At 34.2% G+C, this 20362-nt stretch overlaps 1 protein-coding gene across 1 annotated transcript in view; it reads left to right on the top strand.

The window, feature by feature from the left end:
* GAF1 (Polymerase/histidinol phosphatase-like protein) overlaps positions 1-20362 on the top strand; it is a 69353-nt gene that overhangs the window by 5057 nt on the left and 43934 nt on the right. Inside the window, exons 3-4 of the mRNA XM_089800310.1 lie at positions 19661-19738; positions 19930-20010. Of these exons, the coding sequence (XP_089656436.1) occupies positions 19661-19738; positions 19930-20010 (159 nt within the window). The remainder of the gene's footprint in view (positions 1-19660; positions 19739-19929; positions 20011-20362) is intronic.

The raw sequence follows: 20362 nt of genomic DNA, 5'->3' as shown, positions 1-20362 counted from the left end.
AATAATCTCAATGAAATCAACATTTTATGAGACATCAAATGAGTTCTATCTATTGTAATGCTTCTTTAATAGTCATCTTAGTTAGTCTTTAGTTTATTAAGTAGTTTCTATTTTTGTCTTTAGTTCATGATTGTTTCTTTTAGAAACTAGGTATTTGTAAATCTATATAAGGAGTTTTCATCTCCTCTGTTTAATGCAACTACAACATCGATTTATCATAACATGGTATTAGAGAAGGTCGATGGATTTCATAAAATTTGGCAATTTTTTTAAGAAAAATTCAAGTCTCTTTTGATCTATTTGTTTTTCCCAATTTTTTAAATTTTATTTTGTGAAATAAAAGCCATTAGAGGTTTTTATGAAAATTTTGTGGTTTGTCTTCGGAGTTCTTGGCTTAAAATTGCAAGTTCAGTTGAGGGTTTTGATTGCATGATTTCTTGGTTTGGGCAAAAGTCTTTGATTTTTGAAGGTTGCATATGAGTTGCATGTTCTTGCATGTGTATTTTGTTACTTGATTGTGATGTTTTACCATGTGAAGTCTCGTATTTTGCTGCATGAAGGTCTCTCTTATGGGTTATCATTGTTTTATCCCTTAAAAATATTCTAACAGATTTTCATAATTTGTTTCTTAAAAAATTATCTGATGAGTTTTCATAAATTTTTCCCTTAAAAAATTATTTGATGGGCTTTTATAAACTTGTCCTAATATTTTTTTTTATTCTGTAATTTGCATTGCATGAGATTCCTTTGTGGGTTTATAACTTTTTCCTCAAATTATTTGGTGGGCTTATAATTTTTTCCAATAAAATTATTTGCTTGGTTTTACCATTTTCCTCAAAATCAATGTTTTGTATTCTCTAATTTGTGTGTTTTTGTTGTTTGGTTTTGATTGTTTTTTCATGTCAAAAATCATGTCTGGTTTTTCCAAATTTTCTCCTAAAAAACTGTGTCTTTTTGCAATCTATTTTGGGGCATCATGCTCATCTGCAAAGTTTGAAGGGTTTCAAAATCATGCTAGTTGTTCTCGGTGTTTGTCTTTGTCTCTAGGGAAAAACAACCTTGTTATCCAACATTAGGTTGTATATTTTGTGATTTCTGGTTAGATGTTTTGCTTATGCTCAGAGGGTTGGTGGCTGACTCATCTTAGTGGTGGCAGAGACAATGACAGGCTCTTGTCTCTTGTTGTAGAGCTTTTTAAAGAAGTGGGCATTGTTTTCTATTCTTTTCTGGATATATTTTGGCTATTCTTGGTCATTAACATTTTGCAGATCCAGGGAGGGTCTTAACAACATAATGTTTTGTAGAATTTGTGACCAAAAGATAGCAGTTAGACAATGACTATAAAGAGAGGGTATTAGAATATTATAATGTTTCTTTAACGGTCATCTTAGTTAGTCTTGAGTTTATGGATTAGGGGAGAGGACTTGGTACTTGAACACTCTAACTTCACGCTTATCAAATCCTACATGGAAATTTCAAATCACTCCCAATTTTTTACAGCAGCTTATTTGGCAAGTCATCTACTTATAACTAAGGTTTCAAGTCCACATCACCCATTATGATGCCACATCACCATGCTTTTTGCCAAGTTGTCCAAAATAATCCAAATAAAAAGTGAGACCAATGGTCGTGCATAAAGGGTACCCATACTTGCACAGCTGATGTGGCATCAGATCATTGGTTAGTTTTTATAGCCAAGGGTACATTTTATTCAATTTTGGGTAGTCATCATTGTACTAACAACTTTATAGTCACAAGTATTGGTACAATGTTGTCAAAAAAATTGGGCATTAAGTCAATAAGTGTAGGTATCAAGTCAACAACTCCTATCACAACTATTGGAACGTGTTCAAGTACTGGGTCCTCTCCTCTAGTTTCTATTTTTTGTCTTTAGTTCATGATTCTTTCTTTTGGAAACATCGTCTTTATAAATAAAGATAAGGAGTTTTCATCTCCTTTGTTTAATATAGCTACAACAACATTGATTGACCATAACAATCTTCATATGTGTCTACTTTACTTCTCACAGGATGCATCAAACTTTTCCTCCCTCTCCCATCTTATCTATTTGATGATAAACGCCAAATGCGTTACACTTGTAGCTGACTCCTAGGACCTTATGATCTTTAGGTTGAAGTTACCATTTCTATTTTCTAAAATAAGTCAAGAAACAAATACCAAAATAGGTGTAGTTAACTCCACTAAGTTGATGTTCATGACATGAGAATGAATCGCCACTCAAATCAACCACCATGAATGTTCCCGTGCAAGCTGGGCTGATGTAACCCTTTCAAAAAAAAGCCATCTACTTAACATCCTTCTGCTCCTTGATCTGATACTGCAACCGAGGGACCTTAATAACACTTTATAGAATTAAACTATGCTTAAGAGGAATATATGAAACAATGTATTTAAAAAAAAACACAACTCACAATTCATGTTGATACATGTTTTATGACCCACCAAATAGTAGAACAAAAAACCAAAATATCTTATCCTCTCTTGAATAAAGTCTCATGTATGTTAAGATTGCAAGAAGATCATACGATGACTCCAAGGTTCCTTTAATGTCAGGTCTTGACTGTGATAAGCTCGGTGGTTGATGTCATATGCTGATGATCACAAGGGGCCTTACGTATATTTATTCAGATTCATTTCAAGTCATATTGGATATGGGAGGCATCAAAAGGTTTTGCGATGGAGTACTTTTTGGAATTTTGACAAAATATGCAGAAATGAAATAGGATAGGCTAAGGATAGTGATGACAACAAATAGTACTTTGGTGGACAAATTCCTTAGTTTATCGAGCTTTGCTTATCCAAGTTATACTACAACTACATGTGAACTGGTGCAATCTTTAAGGGTTATGCGAATATTTTCATACCACCACATACAACATCATAAAGCACAATGTATATGAATGGTAGAAGTTAAAAATATGCATGAAAGGGGTTCATGCAAACTTTGCACAACGATTTAGAGTCACTAAAACGTCAAAAGTATGAACCAAAGGAATTCATCAATACACCATCATATTCTCTATTGCAACAAAAACACTTTATTTAAACTAAATCTAAATGAGTGAATTTGAGAGAACAAGCAGCACCAAGACACATCACGTATTCACCAAGCTTCAGTAAAAACTCTATTGTCTCAGTAGCTCATAGCAACAATCTCAGAAAATCCTCCTTTACAAATGAGAAGTGAGGCTTTTATATAGGTCCTCGATTATAATGGGTGGCTTGGATGAAAATAATAAATGATGGCCTAGATTGTGCGACATCAACCCTAATTAGGGTTAGGGAAAAGAAAAGGAATCTACATTAATGCAATAAGGAATCCACTACTATAGTGGTTAATAAATGATCACTATGAATGCTCGTTTGGGAAGGGAGTGAAGTGCAATAAATGACCACTAAGAACACACTCACTATTCATTAAATGCACCTATCCTTCATTCCTTTGCTTGAAGGCACGAAATTGATCCAACATTGTCTCCAATTCTTTCGTGTTGATGCTTGGTGCCGATTCTTGCTTGAATTCCAGGATTGCAACTACTCTTTTTGCCTTTCCTAAACTTTCCTCCCAATCTGGTAGCAAGTTCTGAGTGGTGTGCATGGTATTCAAGAAGATGGAGAAGTTTTCAAAATCATCTCTTTCGAAAACATTCAGCTGGAAGAACTCCTCCAACTTGACTTTCAAATTGTCAATTGTCATTTCATCCTCTACCAACCTTTGTGACAACAAGGATGTAACAGATTGGACACCCCTTGCTTGATGTTGTCAACTATCGTTTTCCATTGAGTAGATTCCTTGGTGAAGCTCTCAAACATTTCCTTGGGTGTGATCATTGCACTGTACCATTGAAGGAAGTCATAGACATCCCCTTCACTAATAACTCCACCATTGATCAATGCCTACTTTGGGGTAATCATTAGATTTTGACTATCAAAAATCATTTCATCTTGGTAGATATGCTCATCTTTCCATGATTCCTTCATGTACTGGATCTTGGAGAGTACAACCAGTGCCTTGCTATGAACTTGCACTAATTCTTCTGCATGTTTTGAAGGCTTCTTTCTGAATTCTTTCAACCCAAACCTCTGCACCTTAAGAATTCTTCTTGATCTTGTCAATATTATCTACTACTTCAGCTGAAACACCTAGCAGAGGAACAAAGGATATACCTTCCTCTCTTACTGGACAAGGCAAGTTGTTTACGACTTGAAACAAGGCTGTGATTTCCCTTTTCTGTTTCTGGTATCCTTCTTACAGCTTCTTCATCCTTTCTTTTAAAGCTTGAGTGGAATTGTCAAATTCCTCTATGATTTGCTAATGGGAAGCATGACCAAGATTGATTTCCATGACATGGTACTCATGTGGAGTGATCTGATCCTTAGTCTTATCAATTGTAGGAGTTGCAATCTGCAAAATCCTAGACCCTAATTCTCCCCTGACAACATTAGTAAACTTTTTTGCTTTCCCTTTTTCTTTAGATTGGTTGGCTCGGTCCAAAATCTCTTGCAATTCAACTATTGGATAAACCTCGTTTTCTTGACTCTTTTGAATCCGCTACTTTAACCATTCTTGAATAGGTATACTTTGATCTCTAGGGATTATCAATTGTTCTTTTTCTTGGATTGCTCAAATATTGGTCTCCTCTTCACCTCCTGGACTATCCATTATCACTTTAGGAGCTACAATCTCTACACTTGGAATCATTGCTGCTGCTGCAAGAACTTCTTCCCCTTCTAGACTTACCTTAGCATCCATCATTTCTCGCTCCAAGATTGCAGCGAGACTTTCCTCTGTAGCCATATCTTGATCTTTTCCTTTCCCTTGTACAGATTTTTCATAGGCATTTATACTCAACTTGTCCTATACTGGCCTCACCAAGTTTTCCTCTCACTAAGTCTCCTTAGGCTCGTCTCCATTTCTTGTCTCTCAAAAGTTTCTATCTCCTGAACACTGGGAGTGCGACTTGGCAAGGTGGGAACATTTTCAAACTTTTGCTTCTTCCGTTGAGGCTCTTGGATGTCTAGCCTACTCCTTGGCTTCCTTTCTTAAGCGACCTCTTTCCCTTTCCTATGTTCTGTATTTTCTGATTGAGTTTCCCTTTCTTTAATGCTCTCTTCAGATATTTTCCCTGGTCATTCATCTCTAAGTTCTCTAAGTGGTTGACGACCAATTAATCGATACGCAAATCCATTCTCTGGCATAACTGTTTGTTGAGTTTATGCTCAATCCACCACTTTGTAAAATCTAAGATTGGCTTCGATAGTAGGTTAAGATCCGTGACCTCCATCCATTGCCATTTGCATGGATGAATTGTACTCTCCGGAGAGAATCTCTTTTGCACTACATTTGGGTCCTCTATCTGATCAAGAACTTGGAATATGTTGTATGCTCTAACCATGTTTAACGACAGTTGAATGTATCCTCTTTCTAATTTCGTGCGCATCCGCAACATTGGCCCAAAAATCCTCGATGTTAACCTTATGCTGGTACTTTGATTACACTAGCGACTTGATCTTGTTGTAGGGATCAAAATCAAATCTTTTCAGATTAAGTGGAAGATGAAAGAGAAGCTCATTAGATGATCTCTTTGTTGCCTTTGAACATGGGCATATCTTAGTTTTTCCTGCTCCAATGGAAATTTAGAAATGCAATCCTAACTTCTTCTCTCCCTTCTGAATTTTGTCATAAACTGTGAGTTGTCGAGTAAGCTCTAACAAGACCATCTTATTCGTTAGGTAGCTCCGAAGCTTGTATGACTAAAGAAAATCCTTGAACTCATATGTATGAAAAGTTGGGAATTTGAATGAACCAGGCTCCATCATCCTCTTTCCAACTTCATTGCCCCAACTGACAATCTCATATGTAGCCTCTTTTGTAGTGTCCTAACTATGCACATGGCAAAGACATCATTAACTCTTACATAATCATTTGTGGAATACAAATGCAATTGTGGGTAGCATTTATGAACTTTCAAGTGTTGGGTTCTGCTCCTGATCGGTCCATGGCATCTCAGTCCATCATACTCTGTCCTTTGTGCTAACATGTAGATGACGTAGGAGCTCATATAAAATTTTCTCGTGTGCTCCAAATTTATTAGTTGTTCATCTAGGTTATCACTTATGAGTCCAACCCAATCTGTCTTGTCCCCTTCTCCTACCACTTGCTCAATGAAGTACCACACCCTAGATTCAAATTTATAGGAATGAGGTTCCTGAAAAATGCAACTAAGCATCATGACCATGTCACTGTACTCCCATTACAAGTCAAGCCATACCGACTCCTTGGGAATCTTGGAACGATGTGACCTTTTCTTTTTCAACCATTTTTTATTAATGACTTCCTCATAAAATAGAAGTCCTGCGTTTTTGTCACCATCCTCGGGAGTGAAGGAATCCTAAATGCCTCAGATATGGATGTTGGAGAAAAATCTATAAGAAAGTTTCCATCTGAATCTTTGATTGTTCTGTCTGTGGGGCTATAATGTTTGGTGCATTCAATGAACAGTTGACTGCAACAATAATTCCATTGTTCATGATCCTAGTGGCAAAGTGTGTAGGTTGATGGTCTTTGTACCCAAACATCCTTCTCTTGAACTCATTCATGTGGAGGCTGCTAAGGCCCGTATCTCCAATTTCTGCCCATTTGGAAAGGATCTTTGATTCGGGGTAGAATCCTCTCTTCCCATTCTTTATCAGTTGTCCTCTAGTTTCTCTTGTTCCTCAAGGTTTTGCCATTTCTCCTTCCTACAAAATAGAAAACATTCAAATGTAAGAACATGGAAAAAAGTAATTCCTCTAACAAAAGAAGATTTTGGAAATTTGTCAAGATTTCTGGATTTTTCTTCTTGGAATTCTTTTTTTACGCTTCCCTCAAGGAACAGGTATTTTTTTTCCAACTCACTAAAAAAAGTTATTTATGATGAAGTTCACTATCTTTTTCGAATTCCAAGAAAATCCCCCCCCCCCTCAAGAACTCTGAGTATCTTCATGTTTTCTTGGAGAGAATTCTTCAAAGTCTTTCAAAAAAGCCTTCTGAATCCACTTTTGCTTTGAATTCGTTCTTCTACGTTCTATCTAAGAATGAAAGAATGAAGTGGTTTCTTATATAGAACCTCTTCATAAAAAGCTGCGTTAAAACTTACCTTCTTCATTAAAGGCTGTTATTAAAATTGCGGCCTAAAATTAGATAGCCGCCTTACTTGGTGCCAAGATTCCATTTTGGAAAGATTCTTGTGCCACTGTCATTGTTTTTCTCCCCTTTTTAAAAAAGTTGCAAGTTTGATACTTGTATGTTTTGTCTACCATATTCTGATTGTGGCTTAGACTCTGAGTCCACAAAACTTTTATATTTCCATGGAACTCTACCTTTCATGCTGAAAAATATATATTTTTTTAGCTCAATCCATCCTTGGGTCATGGATTGATCATAAGCATCAAAAACAATTTACACAGGGTTTTTATTGAGTAGCTCATTTGAGCATGCTCATCATTCGCCTGTAAATATTTGGAAGTTTATCTTTTCCATTTATGTGACCTAGGCTTTCATGCCCATCTTGTCAGTGTAATGTTCCAAACAAAAGTTACATCTATAAATAGGCATTGATAGTTTCAGTTATGCAAGTGTGTTTACTCCATACTGGAGCACAAAATGGCCTTCTTGTCATTTAATTAACATCAGAAAGGATTATTATTGTTAAATTAAAAGAGTTCTCAAATTCATGGTTCATAATTTTTATTTTTATTTTTCCTTTAGTTCAAGGCCAAAATAGATAACAAAATATTACTACCATTTCAAATGAACAGGAATATAATTACATAAAGTGTATTGCTGAAAACATGTAAGTGAAATGAAATATCTAGCCATCATCAAGGTTTAGATAACATTGCATCAGGGTTATAGCAATTGGTTTGTATTGTGCAAGCCTCAACATTTGGACCTAGTTTAATCTTCTCATTCTCTACTGAGAATGGCCCTCTCTCCTGGGATAAGGCACATGTACCATTTTGGTCCTGCCACCCTAGCATCTTGGTGTTATAGTGTCCACTCAGCAATATACAAGGTTGAGGATACACTTCCACCAACTCTTCTCTTTGTTAGCTAGCACTACCGACTTCTTAGTGATCCATTTTAGGCAAGCGTGCCTTTAATCTACCTTAGCCAAGGATTTAGATGGGAAAATGAATAGCTTGATCACCACCGCTCAACTTGCCAATCATGTCATTTTCTTAGTTCTGATTCATCTTTATGATATTGCAGTTTATCCATCTGTCCATTTCATATGGTCCACACCATCATCTTAGCCCTTCCCTGGCTATTCTAGATGATTCCCTAGTGTGATTTTTTTTTCCCACTTGATTGCAAAATATTCAGTTATGTAAAATAAATCTTTTTCAACATTACATTCTCAGTTTTTTCTAAAACTGTGTTGGGCCCAAGGTTTTAGCGTTGAACCCAGCGCTCTGATACCATATGTAACAACCACTTTTCCTGGATCTAAATTAACAACTAACATATCAAAGAAATATAGTTATTACTTCATTTTCATAGGAAGACAGTTATATTAGTTACATTCGTGTAAATGAGATTAACGGTTACAATCAGTTAAACGAAAATTTCATAACTAACAATTGAAAACACCATCAATGAATTTACTATGGAAATTAAAATCTACAAACCATGGAATTCGAAACCGAAATCAATCTAGGGATGTTTTTGCAGAGATAAATTGGAAATAGAATGGGAAGAGAAAATCAATTCTTGTTCTCGGTTTCTCATAGCTCCCAAATATATAGAGGCATTCGATTTCTCAAAGGCTTCCAAGAAGCTGTAACTCTTAAAGAAATGTTTCGCCTTCTTGGATGCCAATATAATATGCCAAGTGTGCATTTCGGTTTCTAGTAAAGAAAATAAATAAATAAATATGGAAAAGAACTTGAAAGGTTACAAATCAAAAGAATAATATAAACATATTTATTTACTTGCACGTAAATATATTTTATTAAGATGGCACATATTAAATGTTTATTCGAGGTCGTAACTTTTAAATATGTATATCTAAATACATGTTTCATCTTGGAAGATTTATTTTATCTTCTTGTACATGCATTTAAATGTATGTATTAAATAGATAAAATCTTGTATAAAAATAATACTATGATGTTACCTTTAATTTATATCTATGTGTACGTACATAAATATGTATTATAATGATGTGGTGGAAAAGTCAACCAAAAGCCATTTGAGTTACGCATTAATTAAGTTAAAAAATTTAATATTTTAAATGTTTATTTAATAGCTCATGCGTGTCCATTAATTGTATCCTGTTATGCTGTCTTTAGGTCCTAAACCATGGTGATTCACGATTCATATCCATTTGCCCAGTGATGGTGATGCTCATGTGCCCAATTCTTTATTGACAATGCTTCCACCCCTTTGATGTGCTTCCTACAAGGAAATTCTTTGTAGTTAAATCATATTATAATAACAAGTTTTGACGTGCTCTCTACAAGGAAATTCTCCACAGTTAAATCATATTACAATAACAAGTTATTAATCATAAATAACCGTAACGGCTAACCGCCTTTTCAATTCCATGAATTCATGATAAATAATCAACTAGCATGTTATCTTCATATGAAATTATAATGACTAACCATCTTACCATTTCACAAGATTATGACAAATTTAACTGTCAATTGACTTCATGTGAACCTCAACAGCTATATGAACATTTGAAATTGGGTTGAAAATTGGGATGTAACAGGTAATCTATAAATCTGAAAAATCTGTTTTCATGTTTTTTTGCTTGCAAGATCGTGTTAGTTTTTTCCAACCATTTTAATGGTTGTCTTTTTGTAGGCATTGACATATTCTAGGTTTAAATGATCCTACCATGGTTGCTTTTTGTTGACCTTGACCATTTTTTAATGGATGCAAATGTAATTGTATTTCACAATGCCTGTCTTATGTCATCTATTCTCCTAGTTATGCGACTCTGGCAACTTGTGCCATTATTCTCAAAGCACGCATGACCAAAATAGTGGTCGTTTTTCTTTAGACAAGATTCTTTATTGTCAACAAACTTATTTCTTCAATTCGCTGACTCATTATTCTTTGTGATGGGTTTCTGGCTGTAAATAAAAGACGTTTTTTCTGCACCTTATGCCCATCACAGAGGTCGTTTTAGACTAAAGAAGGGTTTTCCTGTTTCTATTTGCAGCTAGGGCTTCGTTTTTTGAAGCTGTTTCTGTTATTCTGCAATGTTTGAGTCAGTCGACTAGGGTTTCTTCAAAATCTTCAAATATCTTAATTGGATTTGACTTTTGATTGTAGATCTTGGTGGGATTTTCAAGAACTTTTCTAGGTCTATCTCAATTTTTTTGGGTTTGTCAAAAAATTGGCATTGTGATGAGTACCCAAAAAATAGATGTTCAACCTCGAAATCAATGCCTGTTTTCGACCTCAGTCTTCTTCAAAACACATTTTTCCCATGTTGATCTGTTTTCCTGAAGAAGTTAAAATATTCAGTGCAATTAATGCCATAAGTTTTGATCATATGAAGTTTGAGTGCCATAATTGCTTAGTTGTGCAAGCTAGGCAATTTGGTTTGCATCCTAAAGCACATGTAGTAGAGCACACTGAGCAAAATGTGTTTTCCTTTTACAACTTCATGGCTAAAAGACGTGTAGATCATTTAAAATCTTCTGCTTGCTATATTTGATTCAGGTGCCTCCCACCACTTCACTCATTACCGGGATTGGTTCTCAGATTTTTGGCCAAAAAATCCTTTGCTGGAGAGTACCTGTTGCCGGAATACTCTCTTTATCCCCTGGAATATTTTGCAGTCTGCTAAATGTATAGGCCACTGTTACTTTAGTGGAGGCAGAATCATAATATACCGGAGCTGCTAAATATATGGGGCTGCTGACATCAGCACCCCTGCATCACCTGCTGCATGCACAATACTAAAAAACGTGGGACTGTGGAAAAAATTCATAAAATTTTTTAATAATAAAAAACTATAAATTTTATTTCTAAACACTTTTCTTGCAGATTTTTTTAATGCACCGAATGAGATTTTTAAATTTTTGCTGCACATTTTTTGACAGCGCTGACCTGTGCCTGCTGAAATTAGGGCTGCACAGATTTCATGTGATGCGTGCCACCTTCTAAAAATGTCAGAATTCATGTTGACAAACATTGATAAATTGACCATTGATTTATAGGTTATAGGCCCTTTTGAGGGTGATGGTGACCTCCATTTCCCTCCATGATGCCCAGATTTTCCTCTGATCCCCAGATTTTGCCTTGTTTTGTGCACTTTTATAGCCAATCGACCCAAAAATTCAACTACTCCAATTTTGACGAATCAACTAACAATTTTAGGGTGTCGGCATGCTACAAACATGGTGCCAATGTCTATTTCAGACTGAACTTTCCAAAACTATGTGCATGCCTAAAAAAGATACTTGTAGAAAAGACTACCTAAATCCTCAACTGCTCAAAGTTTGATGAAACAACTATTGATTGATCTAGGTGTTTTTGGATCCTGCAAACAATTATGAGGCCCGTGAGTTCAACAAAATAGGCAAGAAATATCCAAATCCAAATTCACATAAAAATGCAAGTGTGGAGACCATGCAATGCATTTGAGAAAAGAAACCCACAAACATTGAGAAGGTGTTTGCTTCGATAGCATGTTGAAGTTTGCAACATAAATACCAAAGGATCAAACAACCAACAAAACCATCTTCCGCAAGCAAGGGTTTCTATTTCCTCAAAAGCAAAAAATTTTACAATGCGCAAGATTGCTTGATGAATTACAATGAAGAGATTGATTGATTTTATAGAAAGCGGTAACCCTAAATATATGCAAAAAGTCAACTCAAGCTAAAAATAGAAAACAAGAGCTAGATATGCAAGCTAGAAGTGCATGACATGCGCATATGCAAACTAGAGCCCAACAAGATTGCTCTACCCTAAATTTAGGATCAACTAACTAAACTTAAGCTAGAGGACGAATGTGCAAACATGTGCTTACTAATGCATAATAATATGAATGAGAATATTCTTGAGTAGTTGAACAATTGATTAGTGCAACATATGCAAATATCTATTCAGGGACAGGGGGACAAAAAGGAAACATCCACTAGCTGTCCTTGATTGCAAAAAACTGCAGGAAAGGGAAAGAAATGTCCCCTGACAGTTGGGGATAGCTAGCCATTCTCAAAATGCCGAGGAGACATTGAAACATCCCCTATCCATCCCCAAAAGTGATAGATGTCCCCTACTCATTCAAATGATTTTTGGCATTAAAAAACAAAAAAAAAGAACACCTTGTTTGCCATTGCAACAATGTTTGAAATCGTGTGTGCTGAAGATAAAATTCAAATGAAGTTCGACATTGGGAAAATTTGGCAAAAGAATCCGTGATTAGATATGTTTAAAATTATAATTTATGAACATATATATCAAATTATATATATAAATTAATTAATATTAAAACATATTAAAACTTTAAATATTCATCATAACGAACATATCAAGTTTAATGTATTAAATAAGAATATGTTAAAAAATGATATATTAAATAAAAAACAATTCAAGTATTGTTTAAAAGAGCATGTTAATTTAATATCTTTTAAATATTAATTTTGAGAATATGTTAATTTAATATCTTTTAAATATTTAATTATTAGACATTCATAAATATTAAAAAACAATTATAGTATTTTTAAAAATTTAAATTGATATACATATATATCATATATAAATATATAGCAATTAAATTAAAAAACATAAAATAAAAATAATAGTAAAAATCAAAATCTAAACTTCAAATTTTATATTGATTTGGATATTTATAGTTGATATATCATGGTTTTGAGGTTTGAGACTATTGTTATAACTTATAATCATATGCTCAAGTACTGGGTGTGCTTGCCTAGAGCCCAAATGTGGAAGCAAATGCTCCCCAATGCGGATGTGGAAGCTGATGCACACCAAAGTTCACATGGAATGTAGCAGTTCCTTGTGGATGCTTGGCTATGCACATCTCTATGCATTTGCAAGGATCCACAGGGAGATGCTACGCTCCTTGTGGGCTTTTGTGCACATCTAGGAGGTTTCTTAACTAATCTCCTTAATCACTTTAATGATTCACATCCTTGGTGTGAGGTTGTTGTTTCGTTCATGTATACACTCATTGATGATATGCTGTGTCACAAGGTTCGCCGAATTTTCGGCTCGAAATTCGAAATTCGGCGAACCTTAAAAAATAAATTTAAAAATCAAAAAATTCGCCTCAAGTTCGTACAGCTATTATTTTGTTGTCGTTTTGCATAAATATTATTTTATTTTGGGCCGTTTTAGGGTTTTCGACTTAAAAAAGGCTTTTCGTCATTGCAAATTATTGGGTTTGGTGTTCGCTGTCTAAGGCTTCTAAGGCTATCATTTGAGCGCTGAAGCTGAAACGCCCGCTGGTCATCTGCTATAGAGGCTGAAACGCTTGTTTGTAACTGCTGCTGGGGCTGAAAAATCCGTCTCCAGGCTGGATGCTGGAGTGCAGGCTGGACGGTACAGTGAGTCATGACTGGTTCAACCTCACGCGAACGGCAGAGGGAAGAGGGAGGCTCACGTGGACGGCAGAGGTCTCAGGTAGGCAAAATCGTTCGCCATTGTTCAAACTTCATTCCTTTCCTTCCTGCGTCCTGCGTCCTGCGTTTGCATTTGTTTTGTAAAGTTTTATAAATGTTATAACATTATAATGTTTTAAAAATTTTGTTTATTATTATTATTGTTATTAACTTATTGTTATAACTTTTAAAATTTGTTTATTTTAAAAAGTTTTAAAAATATTATAATACATAAAGAGTTATAACTTATAAGCTATAAATATTAAGATTAAAAAAAAATAGAATATTTTAATAAAACAATATTAGGTTATTTTAATATAAAATATTAAGATTTTAATCATCAAATAATATTAGATTTGTATTTTAATATAAATATAACAATATTTATCATAAAACAATAATAAACAATAGAATTTTATATATATTAAATTATTATATAAATTTTTAAATTAAAACATTATATTAATATTCATAAGCTTTTAATATTTCCTTTGCGTAATTATTTAACTGTGTATGTATTATTTATTTTTAAAGCAAAGTGCAAAATAGTTTGACTTAATATCATTATTTGTTATTAATAATAAATATTATTAATTTATTTATACTATGTACTTTTTATTTATTATTTATTATTTGTATATAAAAATAAAAGCTAATGTATATTAAAACATTAAAAAAGTATTATGTATTTACTTTATATTTTAAAACAATTAGATTTTACTTAGTTTTTAAGTTTAATATTTTTTAATTTTAGAATATTTTAATTTTTTTATAAGAGTTTAAAAGGGTTATTTTAGTATCTAGTTAATTAAAATAAAGTTTGGTATTTATTCATATTTCATTACAGAGTTTGAAATAATTATTTCTTATATTTCCTTTTCACGTTTTCAAGAAAATATTGATTGTTTTTTAATATTAATTTTCTTTTGCATCATGCAGGCTGTAATTGAATGGCTCCGAAAAAATCAAAGTCTGAAGTATGGAAATATGTGACAAAAGATGGTGCTAAACTCTATTGTACTAATTGAACGAAAGATTTTACAGGAAGTCTAACAAGGGCAAGAGACCACTTACTTGGTATCAGTGGGGGTACAGGAGGAGGTGTTAGAGCATGTCCAAAGGTCACTGATGCAATGGTAGCTGATATAGAGAGAGAACTAACCCTTTTGAGTGAAGCTGATCGAAAAAAGATACAGAAAAAACAAAGAATTCAAGATGATGTGTCTAGGTTCACATCTGTGTCATCCTCTAGTTTTCTCAAGTCTACATCCATAGGTTCAATGAAACAGAGTGGAACATTAAACAACTTTTGGAAACCAATAGAGAGACAAGAGGTTGATGATGCATGGGCTGATTATTTCTTTACTGGTGCTGTCCCGTTCAATGCGGCAAGGAATCCCCATTTTCGTAATGTAGTTGTGAAAACAGCAGAGTTCGGTAAAGGCTACACACCTCCATCTTCAGAAGCTTTGAGAACAACTCTTTTGGAGAGGTCCAAAGGCAGAGTGACAGGAAAGTTAGATGTGATCAAAGCCTCTTGGAAGGCAACAGGTTGTACTGTATTGAGTGATGGGTGGTCAGATATATGTCAGAGGCCTTTGATTAATGTATTGGTGGCTTCCCTTGAAGGAGTTGTGTTCTTGAAAGTGATTGACACCAGCGATCAAAAGAAAACTTCAGCATATATTTTCCAGATATTAGAAGAAGCTATTATTGAAGTGGGGGTAGAAAATGTGGTTCAGGTGGTTACTGATAGTGCAGCGAATTGTGTGGGAGCTGGGAAGCTGATTGTAGAGAAGTACCCACAGATTTATTGGAGCCCATGTGCAGCCCATTGTTTGGATTTGTTGCTTCATGACTTGGCCAAGTTCCCATGGATACATGAAGCAATTTATAGAGGGAGATCAGTTGCAAATTTCATTAGAAACCATTGTCTCACCTTGAGTCTTTACAGGAAACATGCATCGAGAGAGTTGTTGAGGCCTTGTGACACAAGGTTTGCTTCATTCTATATCACATTGAGGAGAGTAATTGAAGAAAAGGCAGCTTTGAGATCTGTGATTTGTTTTAATGAGTGGGAAGGTTCAACACTTTCTAAAAGTGCTAAGGGGAAGAACATAGAGCAAATCATTTTAAACAGCAATTTTTGGGAAAGTGGATCAAAGGTTTTGAACATATGTGGTCCAATTGTTGATGTTCTTCGTATGGTGGATGGTGATGCTCCTTGCCTTGGCATGCTTTATGAAAGCATGGACCGTTGTAAAGAATCCATTCGGAGAGCATTGAAGAATGTGGAAGCAGACTACATGGAGATATGGGAGGCAGTTGATTTCAGGTGGAAAATGATGCACACACCTCTACATGCAGCAGCTTGCTATTTGGAGCCCAAGTTATTTCGTATTGACAGACAAAGTGATAGTGAAATTATGGTAGGGCTTTATGATGCCATTAGCAAGTATGAGCCGGATCAAAACACTGTAGCTTTGATCAGGGACCAATGTTGGAGATACAAGAAAGCAGAAGGGATGTTTGGAATGCAAGCAGCACAATATGACATGACACGAGCTGAGGTAACTGGGTCTAGATGGTGGATGAGCTATGGGGCACAAACTCCTGAACTACAGCGCTTTGCTATTAGAGTATTGAGTCAGGGAGTAAGTTCATCAGCATGTGAGAGGAATTGGAGTTGTTTTGACCACATTCATTCTAAAAAGAGGAACAAGCTGCTGTCCGGAAAGTTGGGAGATCTTGTCTATGTTCGTAGCAATTTGAAATTGCTCATGAACCAATCAGCAAAGGACTCCACATCTTCCTCACAAAAAGGAATTTCAGAAGACATGGCAACTGGACCTCTAGAGGAACCAGACTTCTTGGATGATGAGCTAAGTAGTGACACTGATGATGATTCTAGAGTAAATCAGCCAAGTGCTCTTGATAACCTGGAGCTTTTTTGAAGTTTAATAGTATTGACTTTTGACTATAATATTTTGACAAGAACTATCTTCGTACTTTTGCTAATTTTGAGCTATTTGAAGTTCTAAACTTTGAAGTATAAAACGCTGATCTATCTTTTGGATAGTAAAAGAACTTTGTAATCATGATTTCACATGTTTCTTATGGGTTATATCTTATAAATGTGATATCTTTTGTTGTAATGATTTCAAATCTATTTTGTAATCTCAAACTATTCTGATTATATATTGGATATATTGTTAGACATGAAAAGATGTTTTCTATTGTAGTTACGAATTGAAAAGTTCCTTGCATTAAACTCAAACATATAATAATAATGATAAATAACATATTTTTTGGAGAATTACATGAGGCGAATTTAATGTCGAATTTTTTTCGAGTTTTTTGACTTGTCGAACTTCATCTGAACTTCATCCTTGTCGAACTCGAACTCGAACTCGAACCTTGTGACTTAGATGATATGTACCTCCCAATGATAATTTTCTTAAAATTCATTTTTGCGCTTCACTAAATTTATACAATAGTATTGTGCCCCCCCCTTTCGGTCTCTTTTATACCTATACCTTCTAAGAGTCGTGTCCCTAAAAAATATTATATTATAGTAATGATAGATTATAATATATTATTTATTTATATTATTATTAGATTACTTATTCTTTTTTGTTTAATGAAAAATAATTATTTAAGTAGTATTTATTGTTAAATCCTATTTCAAAACGTGGACATAACAATTAGTCTATGTACCAAAGCTGATTTTTTCTTAATAAAGGATAGAAATGTAAAGGTGAACTATCAATTGGCATTTAATACTTATCTTGATCAACGATGAAGTCTTTTTAGTCATGTTAGGTCTTAAGACCTTTATGATACAAAGTGTGCCCTAAGGGGTTCTAATGTGTAATAACTAGATCTCAAGTGGTCCTAATAGTGTCGTGAGATGCTTATTACACATTAGGACCTCTTAGGACACAATATGTATTATAAGGGTCGTAAGTGTTTTTCTATTCTTTTATAAATTTCCTTAAGTTTTTCTACATTTTTCTGAAGTTTTAAAATGTTCTAAATTTTACTATTTTCTTAATTTTAAATAAATTATCTAATGTGCAATATCTATAAATAACTTAAAAATCCATAACCGGTCATTGAAAAACCAACTAATAAAAAACTAGCATTAATAATTGTAAATGAAAAACTAACTAATGAAATGCTAGCATTAAAAACTGTAAACAAAAAACTAACATAACTAAATAACGAAAAACTAACATACATAAAGAAGTAACGAAAAGTTAACTAACACAAACCAAACTAATTAACTAAATGATTTATAAACAATGCTAAAATAATAATAAAAAAGAAGTAATATACATGCCTGGTAACAGTCAAGGTCTAATGAGGATGAAAATGCGAGGAGGCTGCACGTTCTCAATATTGTTAGGATGCTTCAACCTGCATGAGGAATAGTGGAAAGTGAAAAAAATGACTTCCAAATATTAAAACTAATCCAGTGGAAAGGAGATTCACTTGAGGGGGTGGGGTTTCAGATCGAATCACCCTCCTGAGATTTTGACATGAACAGATGTAGTTTGCTCGAACCCTTCCCCCCTCCCTCCTTCCCATTTTTTTTGTAAGAACCAAAATTTCTTTATCCCCTAAAATGGGACACACTTTTGTGGCCTCAACAAAAAAAAAAAAAAAATATATATATATATATATATATATATATATATATATATATATATATATATATGTAGAGAGAGAGAGAGAGAGAGAGAGCCAAACATATAAGTTCTTACCCATCCATGCACCTGATTCGGCAACTTAGATCATATAATGCTGTTATACTGCTGCTACCATCATTTATGTTATGCTACTGCTGTAACTTGCAATCCCTGAGTTATTTGCATATTGCCTTATTGTTTCAATTATTGATTTATCTCTCTTTCCCTATCTCTATCTATATTATCTCTTAATATGTTTTCAGAAACTCATAGACACGCACACACACTCATATTCACACACACTCGTGTGTGTATGCATACATACACTTTTTTAAAATTTGTAAACTGCCGTCCTCTGCTGTCCCCTATTTTTGGCCATTTAGGAAATGTCCTGGAAATGGATGCCCTGGTGTCCCCCCATCCCTGTTTCGAAAGGTTGTGCGACAGGCAAATATTTCTAATGCAACTAAAATGCATGCTTTAACATACTTGTCCAAGCCAAATATTTTCCTTACCCTTCCCTGTCTTTGAAATTCGAGCATTACCAAAACCCCATTGCCATTTAAAATCCAGGCATGTTTTAGTTTTATATTTCTTTCTTGTTATAGGCAACTTAAATCTGTGTTTTTATTGCTAAAAATCCCTTGAAAGTGGATAGAGTTCTTTTAATCAAGGTGTGATCTAGTTTTATTTTTCTTTCTTTTATAGGAAACTTCTTCCCATCAAATTACAACTAGCTCTGATTGCAAGTCTTGGAGCAGGAAATGGTGTATCGAAATGTTCGTATTAGATTTTCACCCAAAACCACATTTTTGCTCAAATTACATGTAGAAAATTATGACCTTTTCCCTGCAGAACTCATCTAAAAATACCAGCCCCCGCTTCCCAATCTTTGTGCAGGAAATGGTGTACTTATTTTGAAAGTCTTAGCTTAGAATTTTCACAGAGCCACTTTGTTTCTCAACTTCTATACAGAATTTATATTTAAGATTTAAATACATACCCTTAAAGCTTTGCAATTTCTTTTTCAAATGAGTTGTTCAAAGTTGGGCAATAAATTAGTATTTAGTTATAAGAAACAGTAAAAGTGGTATTCATAGGAGTTATATAAAATTGAGCTCATGTGCTACATACTAACTATATAGATAGCTAAAAGAAAATAAAACCTAGAAAGTCAACCAGCTATGTTGCAGGAATTCAAAGACCCAATAATGCCACTTCTCAAAAACAAATGTTAACATCTTGGTTTCCTGTTTAAAAATAATGTGCATGCAATTTAATGTCTGCTTTCTTATACAGCTCCTTAATATTTTCAGGTTGACTTGATATCGGTAAACTTCAGCCAGAAGCTTCTGTTTCATTTGAAAAATTCACTCATTAGAGCTGCAGTGCAGGTTTGTTCGTTTGATGCCCAATATTGTTTTGGCTGAGTCATGAAGTACTTTGCTTGTTATATTAGGTCACTTTTTAACTAATGAATCTTATTATGAAATGTTCACATAATAATAAACACAACTACACACGTAAAAGAAAAAGTAGGAGATGAATTTTTAATCTCAGTGTATATTTCACTGTCTTTGTGCAGCGTGGAGTCTTTTTTGAAGTAATGTATTCTCCTTCCATTTCAAGTGTACATTCTAGGAGGCAGATGTTTAAACAAGTTCAAGTAAGTATTTTACTTATTGAGTTTTTCTATGTTGATTTATAGCTTAATCAGTAAATTAACAGTCACTTAACGTTTTCTCATTGCTTACCTCTTTCAAAATACACTATTGATTGTAGATCCATCATGGATAACTGACATGTTGAAGAGACTTTTGTATCAGTATTTTCTGCATCCATTTACAAAATTTAGAGCAATATTTTTGATAGTACTGGATTCATTTGAATCTTCTCTCCACACAGATGTTCAAACTAACTAGTAAACTCTTATTCAGTGGAAGATCTGCTGCAAAATAGAGGACCAGTATTAAGCTTCCTTTCCTAATAAGTGTGTATATTAAGAGACTTTTTTCTCA

This window comes from Cupressus sempervirens, chromosome 9 (assembly GCF_028749045.1).
Source record: "Cupressus sempervirens isolate cs-2001-9-10 chromosome 9, ASM2874904v1, whole genome shotgun sequence".
Taxonomy (NCBI): Eukaryota; Viridiplantae; Streptophyta; class Pinopsida; order Cupressales; family Cupressaceae; genus Cupressus; species Cupressus sempervirens.
The sequence above is the reverse complement of the archived record's forward strand: the minus strand, read 5'-3'. Positions and strand labels throughout refer to the sequence as shown.